At 35.7% G+C, this 26,533-nt stretch overlaps 1 protein-coding gene across 4 annotated transcripts; it reads left to right on the top strand.

Moving 5' to 3' along the window:
• Positions 1 to 110: 110 nt before the first annotated feature.
• On the top strand, positions 111 to 25,520 carry CCP110 (centriolar coiled-coil protein 110). 4 transcript variants are annotated; one of them, XM_045542705.1, is made up of 15 exons: positions 111 to 292; positions 4,425 to 4,580; positions 7,731 to 7,859; positions 10,242 to 11,862; positions 13,926 to 14,056; positions 14,723 to 14,900; positions 15,464 to 15,603; positions 15,726 to 15,842; positions 17,199 to 17,300; positions 17,503 to 17,619; positions 18,155 to 18,228; positions 19,119 to 19,181; positions 19,855 to 19,914; positions 20,406 to 20,494; positions 25,215 to 25,402. In XM_045542705.1, exons 2-15 carry the CDS (start codon positions 4,440 to 4,442, stop codon positions 25,325 to 25,327), a joined length of 3,075 nt encoding a protein of 1,024 aa, XP_045398661.1. In that variant the 5' UTR covers positions 111 to 292; positions 4,425 to 4,439; the 3' UTR covers positions 25,328 to 25,402. The 4 variants fall into 4 exon arrangements, with proteins under 4 accessions (XP_045398661.1, XP_045398663.1, XP_045398660.1 ...); XM_045542707.1 differs by lacking the exon at positions 25,215 to 25,402 and adding an exon at positions 22,843 to 24,768; XM_045542704.1 differs by lacking the exon at positions 20,406 to 20,494 and having other exon boundaries at positions 25,215 to 25,520.
• Positions 25,521 to 26,533: the final 1,013 nt, after the last annotated feature.

The raw sequence follows: 26,533 nt of genomic DNA on the forward strand, positions 1-26,533 counted from the left end.
GCAATGCACCTTGGGGATTGTAGTTTTCTGGAGACCCAACCGTTCCAACTGCCTAGGAAGCAACCTCCGGAAGTGTCGGCCCTGAGAGGTGGAGTCTGGGAGGCGGCGGCGGCGGCGGCGGCGGCGGTTGCCAGGAGCCCGCGTTGCCGCCCGAGACCCGTAATATGGCGGGGAGGAGGAGGAGAAGGCGGTGGCGGATCGAGCTGCTCTCTGTCGGTACCATTTGAGCGTTTTGGCTTCTGACAAGGCCCGTGGCGAGGGGAGAGAAGCTGACGGGGCCGTGGGGAATCAGGTGTGTGCATGAGGAGAGAACTGAGAGGCAGCCTGGCGAGGCAGAACTGGCGTCTTGAGGCGCCGCGGGCGGTCCCGGTGCTGGGTCTCGAGCCTCGGGAAAGGCTCTGGGGGCGGGAATGCGGGCGCCCGGGGGCCGGGAGCACCGGGCGCGGAGGTGATGCTCAGATGCTGGCACCGCCGGGTGGGCCCTCGGCGTGGAGCCGTATCAGAGGACCAGGGTAGGTGGCGCGGGCGCGCTGGAGTGAGGCCAGAGGGTCCCTGGTGAATAAAACTCGGGCCAGAGCCGGGGAATCCCCTCCTGGTGATAAAACCGGGCCGTTTTTCTTCTCCCTCCCACGGCGCTGGAGAGGGAGGCGTCCCCAGGGTGTGCACTGGCCGTTTCTGAACGCCGGTTACCACAACCAACGGCCCTTGCTAGGAGCGCTGTTTACTCCGTCTTTGCCACTCTGGGGCATAAGCTTGAGCACAATAAAGCAAATCTTCTTGATTGCCCTTGAGGCTGCTAGGTGGTTCCCACCCTTTGCTTATACTATCTAGTGATGATCCCAGTCTCGTTCCCCTAGTCCAGTTTAGGCAAATGGCAGCCGTCTAGAGATTGATTTGATGGGAAGGGCTTGGGAGACAGCGAAATGAGGACGCTGTTGTCCCCCTTTCCATGTTTTTAAATTACGTTTGAATCCTATCAGGAGCCAAGCAAGCATGTTGCTGCCCTCCAGGAGTTCTAGTCTAGTGTTTAAAAATCATCATCATCATCGTCATTAGCCTTTTCAAAGGAAAAGCAGCCCCCATTTATTGATGTGTTCTGCATGTCCTGCAGTATGCTAATTGCCATTCGTGCATTAGCTCATTGAATTCTCTCAACATCCCATTGAGACAGATAACTCTGATTATCCCTATTTTACAGAGAAGGGAAACTGAGGCCTAGGGATGGTAATTGGTTTGCCAAGAACATGCAGCTAGTATGTATTTGAATAACAAATCTTCTCCTTTACTGCCTCTCCAAGAAGTTTGAATCTTTGGGTGAACTGATGGTTAAACAACCAGCTAGGATCCGAAAACAAGGCAGGATCTGTTCTGTGTTACTTTTACCATTCTCTTTAGTGACAATCCTGGCAGATAGGACCATGAGTCTGTGGGGTTTGCAAAGAGGCTCATTTGGAAAAGGGTTAGTAGCACTCTATGGTATAAGGGGAGAAGACAAGGCATGTCTGAACCTGCTGCAGCTGACAAATTATTAATGGAAGTGGACCAGTAATGCCTGATGGTAAAGTATAGGACAGTAGATTTGTAGTCAAGGCTCCCTTAAAATAAAACATTGTTGACAGTGGTAATTGTGGTGTGAGAAATATAATGCCCTCTTGCTTAATAATGGGATATGGACTGCTCACTTTTTAAATGGTTACCTTTGCAATTTAGAGGTACCAGTTTCTCTGGGAAGAGGGTCATCCATGAAACTACTCAATTCCATTCTTCCTTGCTAGCTTCTTTGGTGTATAGTCCACCCTCTTCTGTTTTCTCCCAGTTTACATTATTGTTTGAGTAATTACCCTAATTCATTTATTCAATACTTTCATCAAGAGCCTACTGTGTGCTGACACTGCTCTGTGTAATGGGGATTCAATGAGCAAGACTGAAAAGGTACCTGTGCTTATGGAGCTTACATTTTGGTGGAGGAAGACAGACAAAAATCAAGGAAATAAACAAGATAATTTCAGATAGTGGTAAGTGCTCTGAAAATTGGGAAACAGCAGGGTAATGTGAGAGTAACTGAGGCCGGGCTAATTTAGATGGGGTAATCAGGGAGGGCCTCTCTTAGGAGGGGACATCCAAGCTGAGACTGAAGGATAAAAAGGATCCAGTCATGCTCCAGGATCATTTGGTAGTTTCCCTAATCTCCATATTAATACTTGTATTTGAATAATTAATACATTGTCATATGCTGTAAATTATGCTGATTTAACAATAATAAATTATTTTATATCTGCAATATGTGAGACATACATATACTATTTAAGAGATGTGAATAACTTTCTGAAACAGTGAGGTATATCTCTATGATATTGAAAGAAAAATGAAACTCTTGCCTTAAATTTTCTAGGTCTTTAAAATTGAATTTTATGTTTTGCTTGCATATTCAAAATATATTACTTTATTTATATGAATAATCTACTTACATTCCCTGCAATGCTGGATGCATGAGTTGTTTCACAAAAGTACTTTAAAGTATTTTAGCAAAAATAGGTTCATTTAAATTTCTTGTACATCTTAGCTACTGCATATTTTGGTTGTTATGATATAATGTGGGTTGAAACCGAGACTAAAAAATTATTATGCAGTAAGGTGTTTTGTTGTTTTTACTTATGTTTTTTTAAATGAATATAAGCTTGCAAAATCTCGTTCATGCTTTAGAGAACCCTTTCTTTGAAACTAAGCTCACTTTGTATAAGTTGAATATAGAAATAATTATAATTGATGGAATGGTAGGAAGAAATTTTGTTATTGATAAAACTACCAGTTGGCCAAAAGTAGCAATATATTTTTTTTCATAATCTAATCATAATTTTGAATATGCTTTTTTCATTTCTAATTGCACTATAATTTGTTCCTGACACTTTAGTGTGCTGAATTTTTAAGTACTTTGAGGCCTAGTATAGTATGATATTCTGTCTTTTTTTCTTTTTTTTTTTTTGAGACAGTCTCATTCTGTTGCCCGGGCTAGAGTGAGTGCCATGGTGTCAGTCTAGCTCACAGCAACCTCAAACTCCTGGGCTTAAGCGATCCTAATGCCTCAGCCTCCCGAGTAGCTGGGACTACAGGCATGCGCCACCATGCTCGGCTAATTTTTTCTATATATATTTTTAGTTGGCCAGATAATTTTCTTTCTATTTTTAGTAGAGACGGGGTCTTGCTCTTGCTCAGGCTGGTCTTGAACTCCTGACCTCAAGCGATCCTCCTGCCTCGGCCTCCCAGAGTGCTAGGATTATAGGCGTGAGCCATGACACCGGGCCCATATTCTGTCTTATTTCATCTTTGCCCAGATCATGAATTGAATTTCCCTGCCTTCTCTTTTTTTGTTAGTTAAAACTGTTTTAAAATGAACACTTAAAGGAATATTATTGTATTAGGTTTTCCGTGTCCACAGTTCATGCCTTTGTTGGTTATGATTCTGATGTTTCTCTTTATTTTCCCTCACTTATTTAAAGGAAACAGTGCCACACAAAATGCCCTGCAAACAAGCAATCAATAAATATTTAATGCCTGTTGAATGAATGAATATGGGGCTAATCCTTCCTGGTTACCTTATATTTTCATAACCACCATTAAAATTTCCCAGAAATAGTGAAATTACTGGGCTGATTGATTTAACTAGTTTGGTGGTGGTTCCAATTTTCAACACTAAAATAGAATTAATACCAGAGCCAATAGATTTTCTGCTTTTCACCTCTGACTGAGTTGGCTGGTGCCCATGGAGTCAAAACATAGTCTTAAGATATGCAAGCTGAGGCAGGAGGATCACTTGAGCCCAGGAGTTCGAGGCTATAGTATGCCATGATTACACCTATGAATAGCCACTGCAAACTAGCCTGGGCAACATAGTGAGACTCTGTCTCTTAAATTAAAAGAAAAAAAGATATGCAAGTAATACCCTTTAAACTTCATAATAGAAAAAGAATTTTTAAAAGTAAATATTCTTTAAGTAGCCCCTTTTTTTGCTACAAAAGCATTTCTACCTTTGTATGATATGTACACTGTATCGGTACCTGTACTGTGTAGATAAGTCCTATTAAAGGAAATATATCCTATTTTACAATCTGAAGTTAGTAAAGTGGTACAGAACTTTGTTTCCTTAAGGTTTTGCTGAGTTCTTAGTGTTCCAAAATAGTCACATTTAAAGATTGATTTGTATGCAAAAATGTTCTGAAATAATTAAAATATGAAGGAAGTCTTAACTGCTGGGGTCTTGAGGTGATTTACTATACTCAAGACTTAGCTCCTGCTCAGTGACAGTTCTGGGAAGGCCAGTTGTGGGAATTGTGAATGCTAGGACTATCTCTTGCTCTACAAATTTGCCAAATCATTAAGATCTATTTTTCTCAGCATATTAAAAATAACATTTTTCTCTCTTGTAGTGTGATTGTGAGAAGATGGAGGAGTATGAGAAGTTCTGTGAAAAAAGTCTTGCCAGAATACAAGAAGCATCAGTATCCACAGAGAACTTTTTACCTGCCCAGTCTGAAAGTATTTCACTTATTCGCTTCCATGGAGTGGCTGTGCTTTCGCCACTGGTAAACTTTGTTTTTAAATAATTTTTCTCTGTAGTGAACCACAAGGCAGTTCATGGAGAAACAAAAGAAAGGCTTATAAACATTTGAAGAGCTGCCTAATCCTTTTTCATAATTAGAGAAATACATGCTGGGTTTGGTGGCATATGCCTATAGGCCCGGCTACTTGGGAGGCTGAGGTGGGAGGATTGCTTGAGCCCAGGAGTTCTGAGCTATGGCGTGCTATAGTGAGCTATGGTGCACTATAGTGCGAATGGGTGTCTGCACTAAGTTCAGCATCAATATGGTAACCTGGGAGCAGGGTACCAACCACCAGGTTGCCTAAGGAAAGTAGTGGGATCATGCCCATGAATAGCCACTGCACACCAGCCTGGACAATAAAATGAGACCCCATCTCTAAAAAAACAAACCAAAAAAACCCAAGAGAAGCGTAATGAGAGAAATACAAATGAATTATTATTTTTTACCTACTAGATTGGCAAAGATCTGATAGGACCTAATGTTCCTTAGGTTGTGGAGAAAATGTACTTTTAATGTACTCTTGCTGAGAGAATCATTTGATTCCATTTTTTGGTGAGCAGTTTCATAGTGTTTATCAGAATTTTAAAGTGCCTTTGACTCAGCAGTTTCCTTTCTGGGAACATCCTACAATTGTACTGATATTTGTGCCCAAGGAAATATGTACGAGATTATAGTAACATTGTTTAAAATAGCAAAAGATTGCTAAACAACCTAAATGTCCATTAGTAGTGGACTCGTTGAACTAACTGGTCCATTTTATAGAATCTTACACATGTCATTACAATGAGTAAGGTAGATCTAAATATATAGGCATGGAAAGATCACTGTGTGCAGCCTGCTGTCAGAGGCAGTGTAGAGTAACTGTTGAAAGCCCAGGCTCTGGTGCCTTCTGGCCCAAGTTCAAATCATTGCTTTGCTCCTTAACTGCTGGGTGAATTTGTGGTCCATTTCCTTATTTGTGAACTGGTGATAAAAATAATGCCTACCTTATAAGTCTAGTTTGAGGATTACATTGATTAATATGTATAAAATGCTTAGAATACTACCTGGATCATAGGAGGTAACATGTAACTCAATATATGTTAACCACTTGGGTTTTTAAAAGGATGGTATATCCCTTCTCTGGGGAGTGGTAAGGGAATAGAGGATAGTAGGGAAGACTCTTCATCATATACCCTTTGATGCTGATTGAATATTTTTTAAATGTACATGACTTTATTTTTAAATCAGAAAATTAATATTGGAAAAATGAGTTTAAAATTTTTGTTATATAACAGGAGTTAAAAGAGCAATATTTTCTGCCAACTTTTTGTAATGAAATTTGCAAACGTACAGCAAAATTGAAAGGATAGTACAATGACCATCCATATAGGTTTACCATTTAGATTTAATAATTTTTAACATTTTTGCCATCTTTGCTTTATCTGTTTGTGATTTTATGTATTTATATGTGTGTATGAATATACATGCATTTTTAAAAATTCCCTAGCCATTTGAAAAGTGCAGATACCTGATATTTCTCTCCTATTTTGGTATATATCTCCTAAAAATAAAGACATTCTCCTATATAAAGCCTCAATACCATTATCATACCTTAAGAGAATTAATAATTTTTGATAGCATCTAATGTTCCATTCATATTCATATTTTTACATTTGTGCTCAAAATGTCTTCTATTTTTTTTTCTAATCTGGATCCAGTCAAAATTCACAAATAACATTTGCTTGTTATGTTTCTTTAATCTCTTTTAATGTAGAACAGTGCCTCTACCTCTTTAAAAAAATCTTTTTTATGATATTGGGTTTTTAAAGAGACCAAATTGTCTTGTTGAATACCTTACATTTTGGATTTGTCTAATTGTTTCCTCATGGTCATATTTAACTTCTTCTACTCCTTGTGGTTTCTTTAATCTGGAAGTTAAGTTTAAAGTTTGATTAGAAACACGTTAAAAGTTTCTGGCAAGAATTCTTTGGAGATGATGCCATATTAAATTAATATGTACTTCATATTAAATCAGAAGTTACGTAATGTTTAGTTGTCCCCCTATTAGTGATATTTAGTTTGAACACTTGTTTACCATGGTGACTACCAGATAGCTCTTTAAAATATACATTTCCTCTTTTTGATTAACAAACTCTGTAATGATTCTTTGGTATCAAGCAAATAGGAAAACATTTTATAACAACATTTTTATCAGCTATTTGATGACACATTGCTTGATTTAATATGACCAAATGTCTGAGGCTTGTTTTATAAAGTCTATGACTCCATCAGTTATTTGTAAGCAAAATCTGATGTTTATAGACTTAATCCACACTTTTAGGTTGTGTTTGGTAGATGAATATTGCAACTTTGAAATAATTTTTTATATGACTTTTTTCATTTGCATAAATATAAAATAAGTCTTGACTCTTATCCCGGTGACTAGACTTCCCAGGGCTTAATTAAGATTTAAATCCACTATAAAAAGCTATAATGCTTAGAAGCCTTCAATATTTTAGGTACATTATATTTTTATTGGCGGGTACAATGAGGTGGAATAAAAAATGTGTTCTGATTTTATAGGCACATAAAACATTATCTGTTTCTTTTATCATTAAACCTTCGGACATTTTCTTGAGGCAGCAAAGAAGTAAAATGTGCACTGATTAGAAGATTAAAAAATTAGAGAATCTAACTGACCTAGTGAAGTAAGATATTGAAAGTAAAATAATATTCAAGTGAATATTTAAGTGAAGTAATGAAAAGCTCAACAATGGCCAATAAAAGAGCTAATTTTATTTCTGTTAATTTAGAGCATTTGACAGATGAACAAAATTTTTTCTTTTTACTTTTTCATTTGAGAATAATTTACATCAGTAAAATGCACAGATTTTAAGTGTTAAAGTTCCATAAATTTTGATATATGACATACACCTGTATAACTCACACCCACACAGATATTTTCATTACCACAGAAAGATCTTGCATGTCCCATCTCACTCAATACCCCCAACCACTGTTCAGATTTCTTTCACTATAGATTAGTTTTATCTCTTGCACATGTTTTTAATCATTCTCTTCAAATATGTTCTCTGATTTTATGATATTTTTATCATTGAGAAATAATCACATTTTTATGATGTTTTCCAGCTTAACATTGAGAAAAGAAAGGAAATGCAACAAGAAAAGCAAAAAGCACTTGATGTAGAAGCAAGGAAGCAGGTTAATAGGAAGAAATCTTTACTGACTCGTGTCCAGGAGATACTTGAAAATGTTCAGGTGTGTAATTTAAATTCTTTTAGGTTATAATGAAGAAATCATAAGGTCAGCATTGACAATTTTTCAGAAATATATTTGCACTTAACTATCAATATTCTTTACCATTACATTTGAGACGCTCCATAATTTGTGATATTCCGTTTCAGTTACTCCAAAGAGAATTCACTTGTTTGTTAGTGATGCCCAGTACTTGAATCAGAGGATACTTGGACAATGGAGGCACACATTGAATATAATTGCCTGTTGTCTGCATCTTATGACTCTAAAAACATTGAATTCTTAGTGACAGAATGATAGAATTGGTCATTGTGGTTTACCCCTAAACTAATCAGACTATTGACTATATGACCTTATTCTCATTCTTTGCTAAAGTAAGTAACTGCCCCCAATTTTTTTTGGTTAAAATTCTGCTCTTGGATACACAAAATGCAATTTGGATTAGATAAATAGAATTGCCTAGATGCCTCCTAGAACCGAGTTAAAACCATTTAAACAACACATCCACTTTTTTGCAATTATTTTTATTTTGATTAATTTAAATTTGTATAGAAAATTTGTTTTAAGATGTGGATCATTTTATACTAAAAAGAAAAATAAATGAATTATGTTGAAAAAATAATTTCTGTCATATATAGCACTTTTTGCTGTCTACATCTTTTTGTTTTTTCATAATCTTAGGGGTTTGTGGTTTGTCTGTGTAATTCATACCAGATAACAAACATGTGTATAATGAACCTTAGGGTATTTCTACTACTGGTACCTTCATTTCTCTGTGGTTAGTATGTAGTATGAGTGGTAGATTTTAATTTTCAGATTACATTACTGTCAATAAGTTTAAAAAATATAATGTGTAGGACTAATTTAACAATAAGAGGTGGGTTTTTGACTTACTAGATATTTCCTGTTATTGAAACAAAAATGGCACATCATTCTTGGTCCATCACGGGAAAATAAAATATACTAGTAACAAAATTATTGTTGAGTTAAAAAGTTGTCTGTTTAAAACAGCTTATATAATGTTGAACTGTAATGAATTATTCAGATAGAGAAATTTTATATAAACATTTCTAAGGTCTGCTTCACCTGTAAAACCTATGATTTTATGTAGATTTTTTTGTTGCTATTTAACTCGTCTAACCAAAAGCTTATATTAGTGGTGTATAAAAAACATAGCTGCTGAATATCACAAATGTGAAATGTGAAATATTTTATATAAGGAAATAATCTAATTTGCTTAAACGTATCAACATGTGCATGGATTTGTGACTCTACATCTGTTTTGGTTTATTTTGGTCCTGAGGTTGTGACTAAGTATGCCCTGTTGTGTTTATTGCATAGTACCTGGAAACTATTACGTGTCTTGGGATTTGTAAGGTAAAATTGGTGAGCCGTATGGTCTAGGAAAAAAACAAGCACATGCAAAACAACCTAAAAATCATTTAATATTCAGTATTTTGGAGGCTAATGATTTCTGCTAGTTTAATATATTCTTTTATACTCTTTAGAAACCATCCTAGTTTTCTTTTTATTCTTTTGCAAAGTTGGATTATGTAGATACAAAGTGTATCTATTTTAACATGTATTTTTAAATGTATTTTATTTTTTCTGCTGGATCTCTTGTGTATATAGTTGTTCTTATCTTAATGTATCAAAGTTTTGCCTATTATGCTGTTCCAAAATGCATTGACAGGTTGCTATTTTAGCTCACTGTTGGTTAATCTAATTGAATTTTGTTTTAATGAATTAAGTTGAACTGTGTCTTATTTCTAAGTAATTTAAGGTACATGGCTGAGCTATTATTTACTATAAATTTGCCTCATTTTATGGAGGGGTTTTTTAAACTTTGGAGTAAGCATGTAGGAGATAGGAGTCTTATTACTGAATTATTTTTGCTTAATCAGTTCCTGGACAAGTTAGTCTTTGTTAGAGAGGGATCATTTGTGTAAGACATTTAATTCCTTGCTATTTATTGCATACAGTATTATCCTTAGAGGATAGCTATCCTAGGAGGAACAGCTGGTGATATTAATAACATATGACCAGAGAAAGTTAAGGAAAATGCTTCTATTCTGAGATTAAATTGCACATAGATATATGAATATGTGTGTATACATTCACATATACATTTATATCCATATTTTTATCAGATAAGATTTCTTTTTTTTCTTCTAATAAATAGGCTGTAATGACCAATAGATTTTTTTATAGTAATTTGAGTCCTATGTGACATAGTTTACCTTAGAAACCAGTCATCTTAGTTTTTCTTCATGTTTTCAAATGTCAGAACTCTGAATCTTCAATTTTAGTTTTATTACAGAAAACAATGAAATTAAAGGCTTTTGTGCAGTGAGGAAATACTAATTTTTAAATTTCCTTTTTCAGGTTAGAAAAGCACCTAATACCAGTGATTTTGATCAGTGGGAGACTGAAACAGTTTACTCTAATTCGGAAGTCAGAAACTTGAATGTTCCTGCTACATTTCCAAATAGCTTTCCAAGCCCTACTGAATGCTCTACTTTAGTAAAGCTTGAAAAGATAGCTGGAATTTTGCCACCGGAGAATGAAGATCAATGTAAAACTAATGAGATAGACTTAGCCAGAGATTCAGAAGGATTTAATTCTCTGAAGCAATGTGATAGTTCAGATATTAGTCATGCAGAAAATGAAGCTTTTCCAAAGATCTCAACAACCCCACAAGAGACTCCTATTTCTGATAGTGTCTTCTCAACAAATGAAGAACAGGATCCATCACTTTTGGCAGAAGTCACCCCAGATCCCTACGTAATGAGTCTTCAGAATCTGATGAAAAAGTCAAAGGAATATATAGAAAGAGAACAATCTAGACGCAGTCTGAGAAGTAGTGCAAAGAGGAGTGTTAATGAGAGTCATTCAGACAAAGAAAATGATGCTGTAAAAGTGACTGACTGTGTAAAGGAGAAGGCCCAGTTGATAGGCAAACACTGTGTCTCAGTTATTCCCGACAAACCAAGCCTTAATAAATCAAATGTTCTTCTCCAAGGTGCTTCAATTCAAGCAGGCAGCATGAATATGCCAGTTTTAGCTAGCTTTTCTAAAGTGGACATACCTATACAAACTGGCCATCCCACTGTTCTAGATTCTGATTTTAAAGTTATTCCCACTTTTGTTACTGAAAATAATGCTATCAAAAGTCTTGCAAGTTCATATGCCAAATTACCTAGTCCAGAGCCAAGTATAAGTCCTAAAATGCATCGAAGGCGTTCCAGGCCATCATCAGAATGTCATATACTTATAAATAATCCAATAAATGCCTGTGAATTAAGCCCCAAAGGAAAAGAACAGGCGGTGGACTTAATTGTTCAAAATACTGATGAAAAAACAAATGTACCCGAAACTGTGCCAAAGTTACCAATTAATTTAGCAGGAGTTTGTTCAAGCAAGGTTTATGTCAGCAAAAATACATCTGAAGTTGTTGAGGATATGGTTTTAGGTAAATCAACAGGAAATCAATTAGAAAATAAAGTTATTCATGGACTTGCCACTGCGGAAGGTCAGGTAACATCTGATGAGAGAGGAGTGCACAAAATGAACAGTACTTGTACTGGCATGCCAAAGTTGCATGAACCATATGCCACCAGTCAGTGTGTAGCAAGTCAAAACTTTGGAACTGTGGGTGGACTCAAGTCAGCCAGTGTGTTAGAGAAAAACTGTAATTTACAAATGGAATTGAATAAATCTTATGATGTAAAAAACCCATCACCTTTACTGATGCAAAACCAGAATACCAGACAGCAGCTAGACACACCTACAGTGTTCTGTGGAAGTGAACAATTTTCGGATAACAGTTTTGAGAAAGTTAAACGGAGACTTGAATTAGATATTGATAGTTTGCAAAAAGGAAACTGCGCTTATGTTGTAACAACTGGAATAGCTGAACACGAAAGGCAACATTTGCCAGAAAAAAGCTACCCTAAGGGATCTGTCTTCATTAATAAGAATAAAATGTCAGAAACTAGTTCCAAAGGTAAGGAAACTTTGAAGTGTTTGATACTTGCTCTGCCGATAGCATCTTTATTTTAATACTTTTCATTGACATTTTGAAAAAGTATTGCTTTATCTGTTCATACAGCCACTTCCTTTATCTTGCTAGAAAGCATATAATTATTATAGCTATAGTTTATTGCCATTTGTTAGTGTTTCTTAAACGATTTTCTTATGTAAATGATGAAGATTTCATAGTCTACTTGGCATTATTGAGTATATTATTAATGACTGAAGGAAATAGTTCTTACATGAAACATCATATATAGTTTTAATCCGGTGAATCGCTATGAGGTCTTTCTTTTGGACTATGGTTTCTAATATTTTTGTCAGTCCATTCATCTGTAATGAGATCTTCATGTAGTTGGCCCCTCAGTAAACACTTTAGCATCAAATTATTAGAGAAAGTATCACAAATAAAGCTCTTGAGTAGTGTTTCAAGAATGGTTTTTTATTAATAAAAATAGTTTTTTCAGGTTTCTTTTCTATTGCATCCAGTGTTACATTAACAACAATTTGTTAAAGCATGTTTTTCTTCATCACTCCTTTGCTGTCATGTTCATAATTCTTGATTACTGATATGGAAGACATATAAATCAAGTAAATTAAGTTCTTAGGGCTTATGGGAAATACAGGGTTGGGGCAGACTACTTAAAACCTGTGCAACTTTATGAAAGTTCTAATAAAAACAATAGTACTTGGGGAGCCAACTTGGATCCTCCAAGTAGACCAGGGGTCCCCAACCTATGGTGAGTTATATAATTATTTCATTATATATAACAATGTAATAATAGAAATAAAGTGCACAGTAAATGTAATGTGCTTGAATCATCCTGAAACCATCCCACCCCCCACCCCCAACCCACCCCCAGTCTGTGGAAAAATTGTCTTCTATGAAAATAGTCCCTGGTGCCAAAAAGGTTGTGGACCACTGAAGTAGACAACATAGCGAGGCTAGAGGCTGCCTCAGTGAATAGCAAAAATATACAAAACCAATTGAGCGGCAATTCTGGCAGTGCCTTCCTAGGTGCTTTAATAATGCAAGACAAGGCCAATCATGGAGGCAGCTGGGTAGCTGCCACAGCGGGCAGGGGAGGCAGTGCAGTGTGCTGAGAGCTGCCCACAGCTCAGTGAAAGCTGTTAAGATAGAGCTGAATGGACTTCTGCTGTCCACGGAGTGGTTTAGGTGAGGGGCTTTTTCCTTTCTTGCTGAAGGTTATAATTCTACTCCTGCTTTTCCAGCTCCCCTGGCCTATGAAAAACTACACATAAACAAGTACAAATCGTCACTGAATAAAATGTATTTAGGAACAAATTATGGGAAGACTACAGCAGTAGCACAATAGCATGTAATATACTTGTCTTCAGTGAAAATGATTGTGTATTTGGAAAGAATGATTCTTTGAATTTAGTTGAGTTATAATGGATCCATGAATATACACTTGCTACATCTACATAATATGTGGTATTTCAACATTTTGATATGTCTTACCAGTTTCTATTCAGTAAGCTTGCACAGTCATAATGATTTCTCTTATACTTTTTAGTTAGTAACTAAAATATCTGGAATTTTAATGTTCAGTCTTTTCTGGAACCTCAAGCTGAGAAATCTTTATACCATCAAAGGAATATTTACTTTAAAAATCACAACAAAGCAAAACTATAAGCTACAATACCAGAGATCCTAGAGAAAGACAAGAGTCAAAAGAATAAGTAGTGGTAAGATGCAGTTGAGGAGCACATCTTAAAGTGAGGGTCAGGAGAATCTTGCCTGAACATACAGTCTTGGCTCCATCAGTTCAGATCATGATGGGATCTGTTGAATGAGTGAGTAAAGGTGATGAGACAAGCCTTTATTGCATAGCATGAAATAAGAAGAGTGGCAAATGAGAATGTGATTCAAAGTGGAGACCTGGCTATATCTTGATAGTATTACGGCAGATCACGCTCTCTTGTCAGAAGCATAGTTTAAATCAATGATATAAGGCATCACATATTAGACTTGTAGTGAGTCTTCTAAATTTGAGGGGATGTGTTTCTTTTCAGAAAGCGAGGAGATACTGAAAAACAAGATGTTTGCTTTTGAAGAAATGCGGAAGAGACTAGAAGAACAGCACGCCCAGCAGTTATCACTACTCATAGCTGAGCAGGAAAGGGAACAGGAAAGATTGCAAAAGGTGAGGAATTAAAATATAGGGGGAGATTGGGTTGGTAAGTGAAATTTATCTGAGCCTAAGTATGAATTTTAGTAATGTATAGAATACTTTTAATTTTTTCCCCATAAGTCTTAATCCAAGGGAGTCATTGATTTTGATACGTGGGTAGTATTTTTATTGTCAAAATGTGAGGTTTAATATTTAGATCTTTACCTAAAAATAATTGTATAATTTATCAAAAGGATACTTTATCGAATCCTTGATTCAGAACATGTAATATTTTTAAGAGGTATTTTATAGATAGATGCTGAAGTACACATTCTGCATGAGCTATATCATAAGGACACTTGTTATAAGATTATTGTAGTTAATGCATCACAGTTTTCAAAAAATTTCAGAATATTACAGGGGTACAAATGTTTAGGTTACATACATTGCCTTTGCACCACCCAAGTCAGAGCTACAACCGTGCTCATATGCCCCAGACAGTGTGCACCGCACCCATTAGGTGTGAATAATTGTATCACATTTTAAAATCAAATAAATTTTCATAATTTTATTTGAGGGAGGAAAACTTAAATAATAATTTACTGGTACTTACATGTTCTTTTGGCTAACCCTAAAATGATACTATTTGGGGATGTAATTAAAAGATCTACCATGTTATAATAAACTGTTAATCTACAGGAAATAGAAGAACAGGAGAAAATATTAAAAGAGAAGAAGGCAATTACAGCAGAAACCTCTGAATTGGACATTAACAATGTGGTAGAGTTACAATGGAGAAAAATAAGTGACTCTGGTTTGCTAGAAACAATGCTGTCTCAAGTGGACCCACTCCATACTTCAAATTCAAATAGTTCTGGTAAATATTTAAAAATCCTTTTCCATTTGAAAAAATTATCCTACTGTCAGATATTTTATTTGGCACATTTTAAAACTGTAGCTCCTTTCTTCAAGTAATTCCATGTCCAACCCACAGCTGTCTGCCAGCTGCTTTGTAACCAATGAAAAATGACATGATAGCAGATCAAAGACCTAGTGAGCAGGTGTTTATGAGAAAAGACTGCCTTAGCAAGGAAATATCAGGAAATTCGGCTCAGAGCCCAGTATGTGATCATTCATGCAGCAGGCAATATACTTTAAGTGAAAACGTAGTTTGCTGTCTCCCAAGTGATCTTGAATTACCTCTAATTCCCCAGACCCTGTAAGAGCTTATCTTCACATCTTCAATTATCCTAAGATGCTGTTTGTGTTGAAAAGATCCATCTGGTGCATAAGCTTAAAGTCCATAAATATTTAAGTCTGCATGTGGATCAGTTTCAGAGGCAGTGGTTATTCTTAATGAGTGTCATAATGTTTAATTAGATGTTCTTCATATTCTGATTGTACGACATCAAGTATAATACTATACGTGTATTTCTCTAGGTTTCACAAATTCTGCCCTACAACATAGTTTTGGTTCTTCGAATGAAGCACCATTCTACCTCTGGGGGTCATCAACTAGTGGCTTGACCAAACTTTCAGTAACAAGGCCTTTTGGAAGGGCCAAAACTCGATGGTCTCAGGTGAGCAAACTTAATGATATATGTCCATCTGCCTTGTTTATCTACCTTTTTCTAAGTGCTACAGCATCTTAGGTTGTACAAATGAGCATCAGTAAACATTGTGTCTGTTTTATTTCTCCTAGGTTTTTAGTCCAGAAGTACAAGCAAAATTTAACAAAATAACTGCAGTGGCAAAAGGATTTCTTACTCGTAGGCTTATGCAGACAGATAAGCTGAAGCAACTTCGACAGACTGTAAAAGTAAGATTGTTGTAAATTTTTTGTATTTCACTTATAATTTATATTAGTCTTGTGACAGCTGAGCTGACAGATTAGTTCATAACTTAGGGAGATCAAATATTTTTTAGTCACTGTATATTTTTAGAAATCCAATGATTAATCTTACTCAGATAATTTTATAAATGATATGTAAATAAAGTAGTTTGTGCTTTTTTTTTTGAGACAGGGTCTCCCTTTGTTGCCAAGGCTAGAGTGCAATGGCATCATCATAGCTCACTGCAACCTCAAACTGCTGGGCTCAAGTGATCCTCCTGCCTTGGCCTCCTTAGTAGCTGGGACTACAGGCATGTGCCACTAGGCTTGGCTAATTTTTCTATTTTTCGTAGAGACCGAGTCTCACTATGTTGCTCAGGCTGTTCTCAAACTTCTGGCCTCAAGTGATCCTCTCATCTCAGCCTCCCAAAGTGCTAGGGTTATAGGCATGAGCCACTACACCCAGCCAGTTTGTGTATTTTTGTCTCATTTCAAACTGAATGCTGTTTGACTTCAAATAAGTAATAGTTTTATTTATGTTCTTAGTACAGTTGGCCCACAGTATTTGTGGATTCCACATCTGGATGCTGCATCCATGAATTCAGCCAAGAACAGATTGAAAATATTAAAAAAAATGATGGTTGCATCTGTACTGAATATGTACAGATTTTTTTTCTTGTCATTATTCCCTAAACAATACAGTATAACAACTATTTACATAGCATTTACATAATATTAGGTATTATAAGTAATCTAGAGATGACTTAAAGTATATAGGAGGATGTGCATAGATTATGTGCAAATACTGCACCATTTTATATAGGGGACTTAAGTATCCTTGGATGTTGGTATCTGTGGGGTTCCTGGAACCAATCCCCTATGATACCAAGGGACAACTGTAATTTTGGATTGATTGGAAAAAGAAAAAAAGGAAACTCCAGTGATCATGATCTTTCTAGAAAAATGTTTTTTTTTTTTTTTTTTTTTTGAGACAGTCTCACTTTGTTGCCCGGGCTAGAGTGAGTGCCGTGGCGTCAGCCTAGCTCACAGCAGCCTCAAACTCCTGGGCTTAAGCCATCCTACTGCCTCAGCCTCCCGAGTAGCTGGGACTACAGGCATGCGCCACCATGCCCGGCTAATTTTTTCTATATATATATTTTAGTTGGCCAGATAATTTCTTTCTATTTTTAGTAGAGACGGGGTCTCGCTCTTGCTCAGGCTGGTCTCGAACTCCTGACCTCGAGCGATCCACCCACCTCGGCCTCCCAGAGTGCTAGGATTACAGGCGTGAGCCACTGCGCCTGGCCTAGAAAAATGTTTTTGAAGTAACATTTCTTTTTTCAGGATACTATGGAATTCATGAGAAGTTTTCAGTCAGAAGCGCCATTAAAGAGAGGTGTTGTTTCAGCACAAGATGCTTCACTTCAGGAAAGAGTGTTAGCTCAGGTAAACACACATATCCTTAAGGCTTATAAGAAACAGAAATGTTATGTTTCCCTCTTTTCATTTAATCAATGAAAATAGGTTTCAGTGAAAACTACTATAACCTTTTTTTATACATAAAAGAAATGAGCATAGTATACATAATATTACTGAACTCTACCCTCATCTTTTAAATGCACATGATATTTTCTTCTTTTGAACCTAGTTGCGAGCTGCCCTGTACGGCATTCATGACATATTCTTTGTAATGGACGCAGCTGAAAGAATGTCTATCCTACATCATGATCGAGAAGTCCGCAAAGAGAAAATGCTCAGGCAAATGGTATGTTATATGATTTTCTAATGAATCATATATGTTATATGATTTTCAAATGAATGGGGTTCTTCTGAGTTTAGGGTAATTGATAATGTCATTTTTTAATGAAAGAATTACATATTGTTTTGTGATTGGAGTTTGGAGTTGAAGCTTTGAATGTTTTGCTTGGATGGCTTACAAAAAACTATCAGCTGCTCCTGATTGAATTTCCTTGAAACCATTGTGTGGATTTTGCTTCTTTTGAAATCATTTAGAAAATAGGCTTCAAATTAATTTGAAATATATCAGAGTGTTGGTGGCTTGTGGTTTGAATCAATGATCTTAGTGTGGTTGGCAAAAAGAAAACAAGCAAAATTTATATTATTTAATTGAGGAAAAAGTAATTTTAATTATTTAATTCTTAGACTGCTTCAGTTAGAAGACTAAATTAAAGGTAAAAATGTTAATAAAGAGAAACTTCTCCAGGCAATTTGAGATCATCCTGTATTATATTATAATATTATTAGTGCCACTAGTTTTACATTACTTTTGTATTTTAAAGGATAAAATGAAAAGTCCACGAGTGGCTCTTTCAGCTGCAACACAGAAGTCTCTCGATAGGAAGAAGTTCATGAAGTAAGTTTTTTTGTATTATGTTGTATTAATCAGTATTAAACCTTTTAATTTTTGTCATCTGTTGGTCTATTTGTATATTCAAATTAGAAACAAAGAACAATTAGCTTTTCTTCAGTTGAGCTGATAGAAATCCCTTTTTATATAAAGAAATTAAAATCAGGTGGTAAAATCTGATTTCATCTTTAGATAAATTTATCAATTACTAAATTTGTCAACATTCAACTTGTATAATTGATAGCCAATCAAACAATCTTAAAAACAGTTAATCCTTATATGCAATGTTTAATTTTATATCTTTTAAATATATTCTTTTTCTGATATCCTAAAGATTTCCTGGGAAGAAAAACTTAATGGGAAAAATATCTTAATGACTATCTTTTAAAAATTCTTTCTTGCCCGGGCGCAGTGGCTCACGCCTGTAATCCTAGCACTCTGGGAGACTGAGGTGGGGGGATCGCTCGAGGTCAGGAGTTCGAGACCAGTCTGAGCAAGAGTGAGACCCCGTCTCTACTAACAATAGAAAGAAATTATCTGGCCAACTAAAATATACATAGAAAAAATTAGCCGGGCATGGTGGCGCATACCTGTAGTCCCAGCTACTCGGGAGGCTGAGGCAGGAGGATTGCTTAAGCCCAGGAGTCTGAGGTTGCTGTGAGCTAGGCTGATGCCACGGCACTCACTCTAGCCAGGGCAACAAGGTGACACTCTGTCTCAAAAAAAAAAAAAATTCTTTCTTGAAAGTAGTTTTTACATGCTTAGTACAGGTCTTTCAGTAGTACACCAAATTCTAAATGATGATTTGTTTGTGTTATCCCATATTAGACTTGTAGGCATGTTTTTTTCCCTTCTCTAAATACATTGTTTGTGTCCTTATTTTTATATTATGTTAGAGCTGCTGAAATGGGAATGCCAAATAAGAAATTTCTGGTTAAACAAAATCCTTCTGAAACAAGGTGAGAAAAATCACTTAGTCTCATCAAAAGGCTTTTTTTAAAAAAAAGAAAAAATTATAAATCCTGAACTTCCTTTTCGTTGACTTTGTTCTGTTTTACATCAGTAAAACACTTCTTGCTGAGTCGGAGGATCTCAGGCTCAGGATTCATATTAATACCTGGTCATATACCTGGTCACGTGTCAGACCAGATGTTCCTGGAGCTTTGTGTGGGACATGCTATCTCTGGTGGAAATTTGACCCTGCTATGTCTCGAGTTCAGTCCACAGTCCAGGGGTTCTTTGATACTTAATTTAAAACCTTAGCTAACTTAATATTTCTGACCTATTATCTACTCTTGTAAAATGAGAGTGATATTTTCTTCTCTCGCATGTTTGAAAGGTAAAGTTATCTTTTGTTAAGTATATAAGAAGATTATCTAAAAGCACAAGGGTTAATGCATATGTTGGACATCTCTTTTCCTGATAAAAACCTAAGGTTTGTGCTCCTGGTGAGCAAAATATAAGTACCATATTAGTATGCTTTAATCAATTTGCTTTGCTTTGTGGTAATATGTAGGCCATATCATTGCATAGATGACTTCCATCTTACTGTCATCATCTTTCATCCACTAAAAGAAAATGGGAAAACAGAATTTGTTTTTTGAATTAATTTTTTATTTAATTTGTCAACAGAGTTCTTCAGCCAAACCAAGGACAGAATGCACCTGTTCATAGGCTACTTAGTAGACAAGGGTAAGAATGTCATGTACATGGGTATTTAAAAATATTCAAATCAAGGGTTGCTCTGAGAGGGAAAAATACAGTGTTCTTTACATAAAGGATAACTGTTTTTCAATGTGATATTTGTTATAGCATTGGGATGACCTTTTAAAGTCTTGTTTTCAAATATAACCCTCTTGGTGTAATGTTGTGTATTGTATTTTAATTATCATCTTATGTTGGCATGCTTTTACTTTTCATTTCATACCATTTTACTCATTAAATAATTTAAATATCCATATAGTCAGTTCAACATTACCGAAGTGATTCTCCAACAAACTAGGAATCATGGTTATAGTCTCCTGCTAAAGCAAAAGTATAGCTTTCCTTACTATGCGCATGCATAAATTCTTTTCAAGCTTGTTTGTGCTTTGAACAGTTGATGGAGTGTGGTTGCTTTCTTTGAATTTTGAACATTTAGACCTTAATGTAAGTGACTTATTAATTTTTTTATGTTCAATTAGAACCCCTAAGACATCAGTGAAGGGGGTTGTGCAAAATAGACAGAAGTCTTCACAGAGCAGAGTGGTGCCTAACAGAGCGCCTGTTTCAGGTGTGTAGAAAATGGATTCTTGAAGCCCATTCAGTAGAAAGAAGTGCAAAGCTACCCCGTAACCCAGGCCACATAAGTGTAATACATTGTCTTTCCTTGCCATCATAATTTTTGCATATTCATGGTCATTCCTATTAGTTTTCCTTAGTATATTTTGTGTCAGTCAAAAAATCTTAGTAAAACTGTGGTTCTAATCATGATTTAATATTTCTATGGAAAACATTATATATTTTTTATTCTGAAAAATTTGTAGAATTATCCATGCTTAATTCAGAAAATCTTTTTATTAATGACTAGAAGATAACGATCATCTGGCACCTAAATCTATGCATGTCTCTTCAGCTTTGGGGAAGTATATGACCCAGGAATATTTGTATCTGTGCATAAGGGGATGAAAACTTTCTCCCTCTGACCACAAGATCATATGGGAATATGCCAGGTGTGGGGGGTTCTTAATCTTTTGCTTAGTAAGGAGCTTGAGCTGAATCTCTCTTTATGTACATTTCATGAAGATTATTTAAGAGCTAAACTAAAAACTGTATTTTAAAATTCTGTTTATGGTGGCAAGAAGACAAATTCAATGTTCAGCTAATCCAAAGCTCTTAACCAAATGCTTTAATATTTTTTAGGTATCTTTGTTAAGACACTTTGGTTAAGCTCACTTAAAATTATGTGATCCATTGAAAAATACTTTCAAAATGTTGTGCTTTAACTATACTGCTTTCTTAACATTTAAAAGAAACCTAAATTAATCACCAGGCAATGAAGATTAAATCTTTAATCAATTGTAATCTTTCCATTATACAGTTAGACAAATTTTAGAGCTTTGATTACTAAGTGATTTCTTCAGAATTAGGAGGGAAAAGCAACATAAGCAATTTCTTCATGTTACCACCATTTGTTCACCAAAGTTCAAAGAGGGAACAAGCTATTGATCATAACTTTGAAATGACTGCTGACTTTTTGTGTGTAGTACTGAATATGATTCATAAGGTCACATATATATAGGATAATTTAAAAGGTCATCTGTTGGAAATCACTGTGACAGTCAATGGAATTGTTTTAAAAGGGATTACATAGTTGAAGATTTTGCTTACTCCATAGGCAGAATCAGCTATTAATAGTTTGAAGGATACCATTTGGAAGAACTCAGACCAAAGACCAAATCTGTGGAATTTTAAGACATTTTCAGTTTTTCCCATGTTAGTGTTATATATTTTGATAAATCTTAGCTAGTTGGAAAATCATTGAAGAATTAGTATTGTTTTACCTAATGTTACCAATTTGCCACAGTAGCTACTCTGCATGTTCTTTTCTCATGCATTTCATCTCCACTATTTGTCACTTGTGAACTTATAAGCAAAATAGCAACTACTGTTTCTATTCAGTAATACTTAATGGTATAAAAGATGAACAGGCAGTCATTGATGTTAATAACATATAGTGAGGTCCAGTCCTTAGAATTACTGAGGTTTAATTGCATTGCAACATAATTATTAATACAAATGAACTTAACCCTTGAATTAACATGTACAATTAATACATACCTAAACAAGTACAAAAATTCTTTCCTTTTTTTCCTGAAGATTTATTTATACATGAGTGCATATTTTGATAGTTGAAAGACTCTAAAGAATTTTATTCTTTTACATAAACTGAGAATTTAGGATCCTGACTGGTCAAAATGCTAACTCTGAATCTGAACACAGGAATCCATTGTTGCTCTTGAAAAGATTACTCTTTCCTGCTTAGATTTTTAATGGCCTGGATTATGTTTCATAGAAATTTGAAATTTTGCTTTGATTTGCTCTACCCGGAGATAAACCCAGTATTAAGCAATTTATAGAAAACTCATTTTTGTTATGATAGAATATCATACTCTTAGACTGAAGAATTCTAAAATGTTAAAGTATGCTGCAAAGCATTTAAAGTTATTTATAGTTTTTACAAACTAAATTGCAATCTCTGATGTTATTTTTTAAAACGTATTTCCTCATTTGATGTTTTGTGCTTGACTAGAGTTTCTAGTGAAATTCAGAAACCACTGATCAATGCAGAACAGGTGGTTATGCAAGATGGTTAAGTAAAATAACGAATCAGGTGGTTTTGGGTTCTCAGAGTTCTACTTCTAGCTCTGTTACCTAAGGCAGGTACTCTCCTATGCCTCAGTTTTATTATCCTTGAAATGGTAGTAACAATTTCTACCTCAGGATTATTTCATGTAAGGAGTACATATGACAATGTATATTGCTTAGCAAAGTGCTCAGTACATATTAATAGTAAGCATTCATTAAATTGTATAGAAAAACCACCATTGAGAAATAATATTAGTTTTGCTCTATTTTTAGGAGTATATGCAGGAAAAATCCAAAGAAAGCGGCCAAATGTTGCGACAATTTAAGAAGACAGCATTCATTAGGATAAAAAAGGGGGAGTGGAGGATTGTTATCATTATTTTCCCTGCCCAGGACTTTTTATTTAACCCTGGACTCTGTTTACACAAAGTGACATCAAAAGGCTGAGCAATTATCTGGAGAACTTGGTCAGTCCGGCTAATTCCTGCCCCCCATGCCTCCATTTTCCTCTCAATAATAGGCTTGGGTGAAGACAAATTAGTGTTTAGGAATTGCCTCATCTCCGTGCTTAACTTACACAAACATCGGTTTGTTTTGTGCACCCAGATGTCTACAGAGACCCTTTTGGTAAACTTAATGGACATTTGGATTTATTTTTACAAAATATTGAGGAGATATGACCAATTATAAGTTTTAAAACATAAATTTCATTCATCCCTACATACTTACTGCTGAATTTGATAAACAAATTAGATACTATTCTACTCAAGGGGAAATTATTGCAGAAGACTGTTTTTCCCTGGTTTTGTAACTTTAAAAACTCAGATTAGCCTCTCAATGTCCATATAGTAGCTGTGGGGTCATCATTTTGGTCAGAAGTATACATTCCTGTCAACAACAAGTTGTGTTACAAAAAGGATAGGTTTCATGTATGTTACCCCACAGTACTTACTGTCAAAAACTTTTGTACTAGTTTATAAGATCTTTCTGTGAAGGGTAACAAATTTGGGGAAGATAGCACAATCTTCTTGAATGTAGCACTTAGGAATGCATTATTATATCTATTTCTGTAAAATAAGAATTACTTGTTGCATACAGTTGTATTTTCTATTTAGTCTGTATATTTTGTTTCTTCATAGTCTGCTTTTTCTAGCATGCTTGACTTAGGAGAGAAAGGGCTACATAATTATAATAATAAATCCAGATTTCAAATGGGATAGTAATACTGCCTAGTTAAAGTTTTGCATCCTACCTGGTTGGTCCTGCCAATAGAAGAAAAAAAAATCCTACATTGCTTAAAGGCACTGATGTTTAAGGTTTTTCATCACTAATCTATTTACTAAAAGGATCAACTGACAAATGTCACCAAGAGAACATGACTTGATGAAAGAAATGTCACTGTTAATTTATCATACCATTTCCAAAAAGGGCTTTGTGCTTCTAACATAACATTGAGACTGTGTATATTTAATCTTTCTAACTTCAATTTTAAAGAGATATTGGTATTTTGAAAATGCAGCATATATATATTCTTAATATCCTTTTAAGAATATGGGGATAAAGATTGTGTTCTCTGATTTTCTGTTCCATTTAAAATTTAACTTTTACATCCAGCTGTAGACAGGAAATAATAATCTCTACCCTGGGTATAAACTTGATTTTGTTTATTGAGATATATCATTTATCGAATGAGTGAACCAGAAAATCAGAAGACAGTCAAAAAAGTCCGAGTTACCAATTTTTATTTATAGGCAAAGTCTATCAAATTATCTTAATATGATAAACTATGCTTTATCATTCTGAAAACTCAGGATACAGCTTACTCATATCGTTGTAGGTCTCCTCAGTAAGAAAGATGCTAAAAGTTTTGTGTTCACTAATGCAAATTAGCTAAAATAGTATGTTTTGGAGAGAGTTAAAACTAGGTTTAGATTAAGGATGAGAAACTTGAGTGGTATTTTTAATTTAAAGATACAAGTGTGTGTGTTTTACACATTGTTTTAATGTTCACAGCTTTTTCTCATACAAGTGCCAGACACTTTTGTTGTTTTGATGGAGTTTTATTTATATACATTATTTTTATCATTGTTTTTACTTTGAGTGGAATGTCCATTAATGTAAATTGTATTTATTTTTATACTTTAATTTTCACTAGTTTTGCTTTTAGGCAAAAGATAAAATAAACTTTTCATCTTAAAGGAAATCTGGTTTGATCTTTTTTATTTACCAAGGAAAAGACTATTAAGGAATAGATATTGAAAAGTTTCTGGCCAAAACAATATCGTAATGTGATCATGTTTTACAATTAAGTTCTATGAAAGGTATATCTCATTATTTAATATGTCACCCATAACAGTGCTTAGTCCACCATTTGTGTTTGCAGGAGTTGGACGTTTTCATAAGGCAAAACTCCATTAGAGCTGGAAATGTCTTAGCGTATTAAGAGGTAGAAGCCTTCTAAGGAGCCAGTGGGGAAGCAGAGGGAGAAAGGAGAGAATGCTAAGACTGAAGCTCACATCAAAGACGCTAATTTGCACAGCTTTAAGAATCTTGGTCTTGTTACTGCCTAATCATCTAATGGGAGTGTAGCAAAATGCTCCTAACTTTCACCTCTTAGTGAGATGTTGCATTTGATCCTTTGCAAGGCTGTGTGGGAAGAACCTTCATTTTCCTCTGGCCACCTTTCAACTCTTGTTCACTTCATATGTTGGGAATAGTGGATACGGCTGGAAACTCCTTATTACTCATACTGAGCTGAAAGCTGAAGGACCCTTCCTGGAGATGAAGATCCTTTTTTCCTTGTCAGGTCACTGTCCTACGAACAACCACGGACTACCACCCCCAAATGAAAAGTAAGAGTTACAAACAAATGGAGTTAGAATGCTTATTTCTAAGGCACCATAGTGTACATTTATGTAGGTTATAAAATAATTTTATTTTTTATTTTTATTATTTTTTGAGGCAGAGTCTCAGTCTGGCCCGGGCTAGAGTGCTGTGGCGTCAGCCTAGCTCACAGCAACCTCAAACTCCTGGGCTCAAGCAATCCTTTCGCCGCAGCCTCCCAAGTAGCTTGGACTGCAGGTATGCACCACCACACTCGGCTAATTTTTACTATTTTTAGTAGAGATAGGGTCTCACTCTTGCTCAGGCTGGTCTTGAACTCCTGAGCTCAAGCAATCCTTTCGCCTTGGCTTCCCAGAGTGCTAGGATTACAGGCGTGAGCCACTGCGCCTGGCCAAAAATCATTTTTAAAAAGGAGAAATTTAGTCAAACTGGGATATGTTACGGAGAAATCCCATCATTGGTGAGGTTCTAACAACTCTAAGGACAAAAATCATATCTGACCAAAGTTATACTTGACAATAAAATATTACCTTTTCACTTATCTGTTCTCTTCTTCGGTCATTGTTTCTCTATGGCCTTGGATTCTTCAATTTCTCAAGGATATGAACCTCCAGAACCATGCTTTTGCTTCTCATCCTATGGTGGAGAGAATCCCTTAGTTATTCACATATTCCATAAAGTTAACAACATGTTTCAGAATTACTTTCATGACATAATGGGGGTTTGGTTGAATATGCTTAAGAGCACAAGATACTGCTCTGCTGTACCGCCTCCTAGTTATATGGTTCCTTCCACCCCCCACAGTTGCTACCATCCCTTTTGTGTCCAAAGGGACCATCAGCAGCAATGCAGCCTAGGAGCCTGTTAGAAATGCAGAAGCCCAGCCCCCCCCCAGATCTGACTCAGAGCCTGCATTTTAATAAGGTCCCTCGGTGAGTGGTGTCTGAAGTGTGAGAAGCACTGCTCTGTGACCCATTGCACAATATATTGCCACGGAGGGAGAAGTTCTGAAAACACAAAGGTCACAGAGGTACAATGATTCTTTTGCCTGCCTCAAAGCACAGCTTCTACTGAGTGCTGACCACCGCCAGGCATTTTATAATGATCTCCCTTCACCTTA

This window comes from Lemur catta, chromosome 2, assembly GCF_020740605.2.
Source record: "Lemur catta isolate mLemCat1 chromosome 2, mLemCat1.pri, whole genome shotgun sequence".
Classification (NCBI taxonomy): Eukaryota; Metazoa; Chordata; class Mammalia; order Primates; family Lemuridae; genus Lemur; species Lemur catta.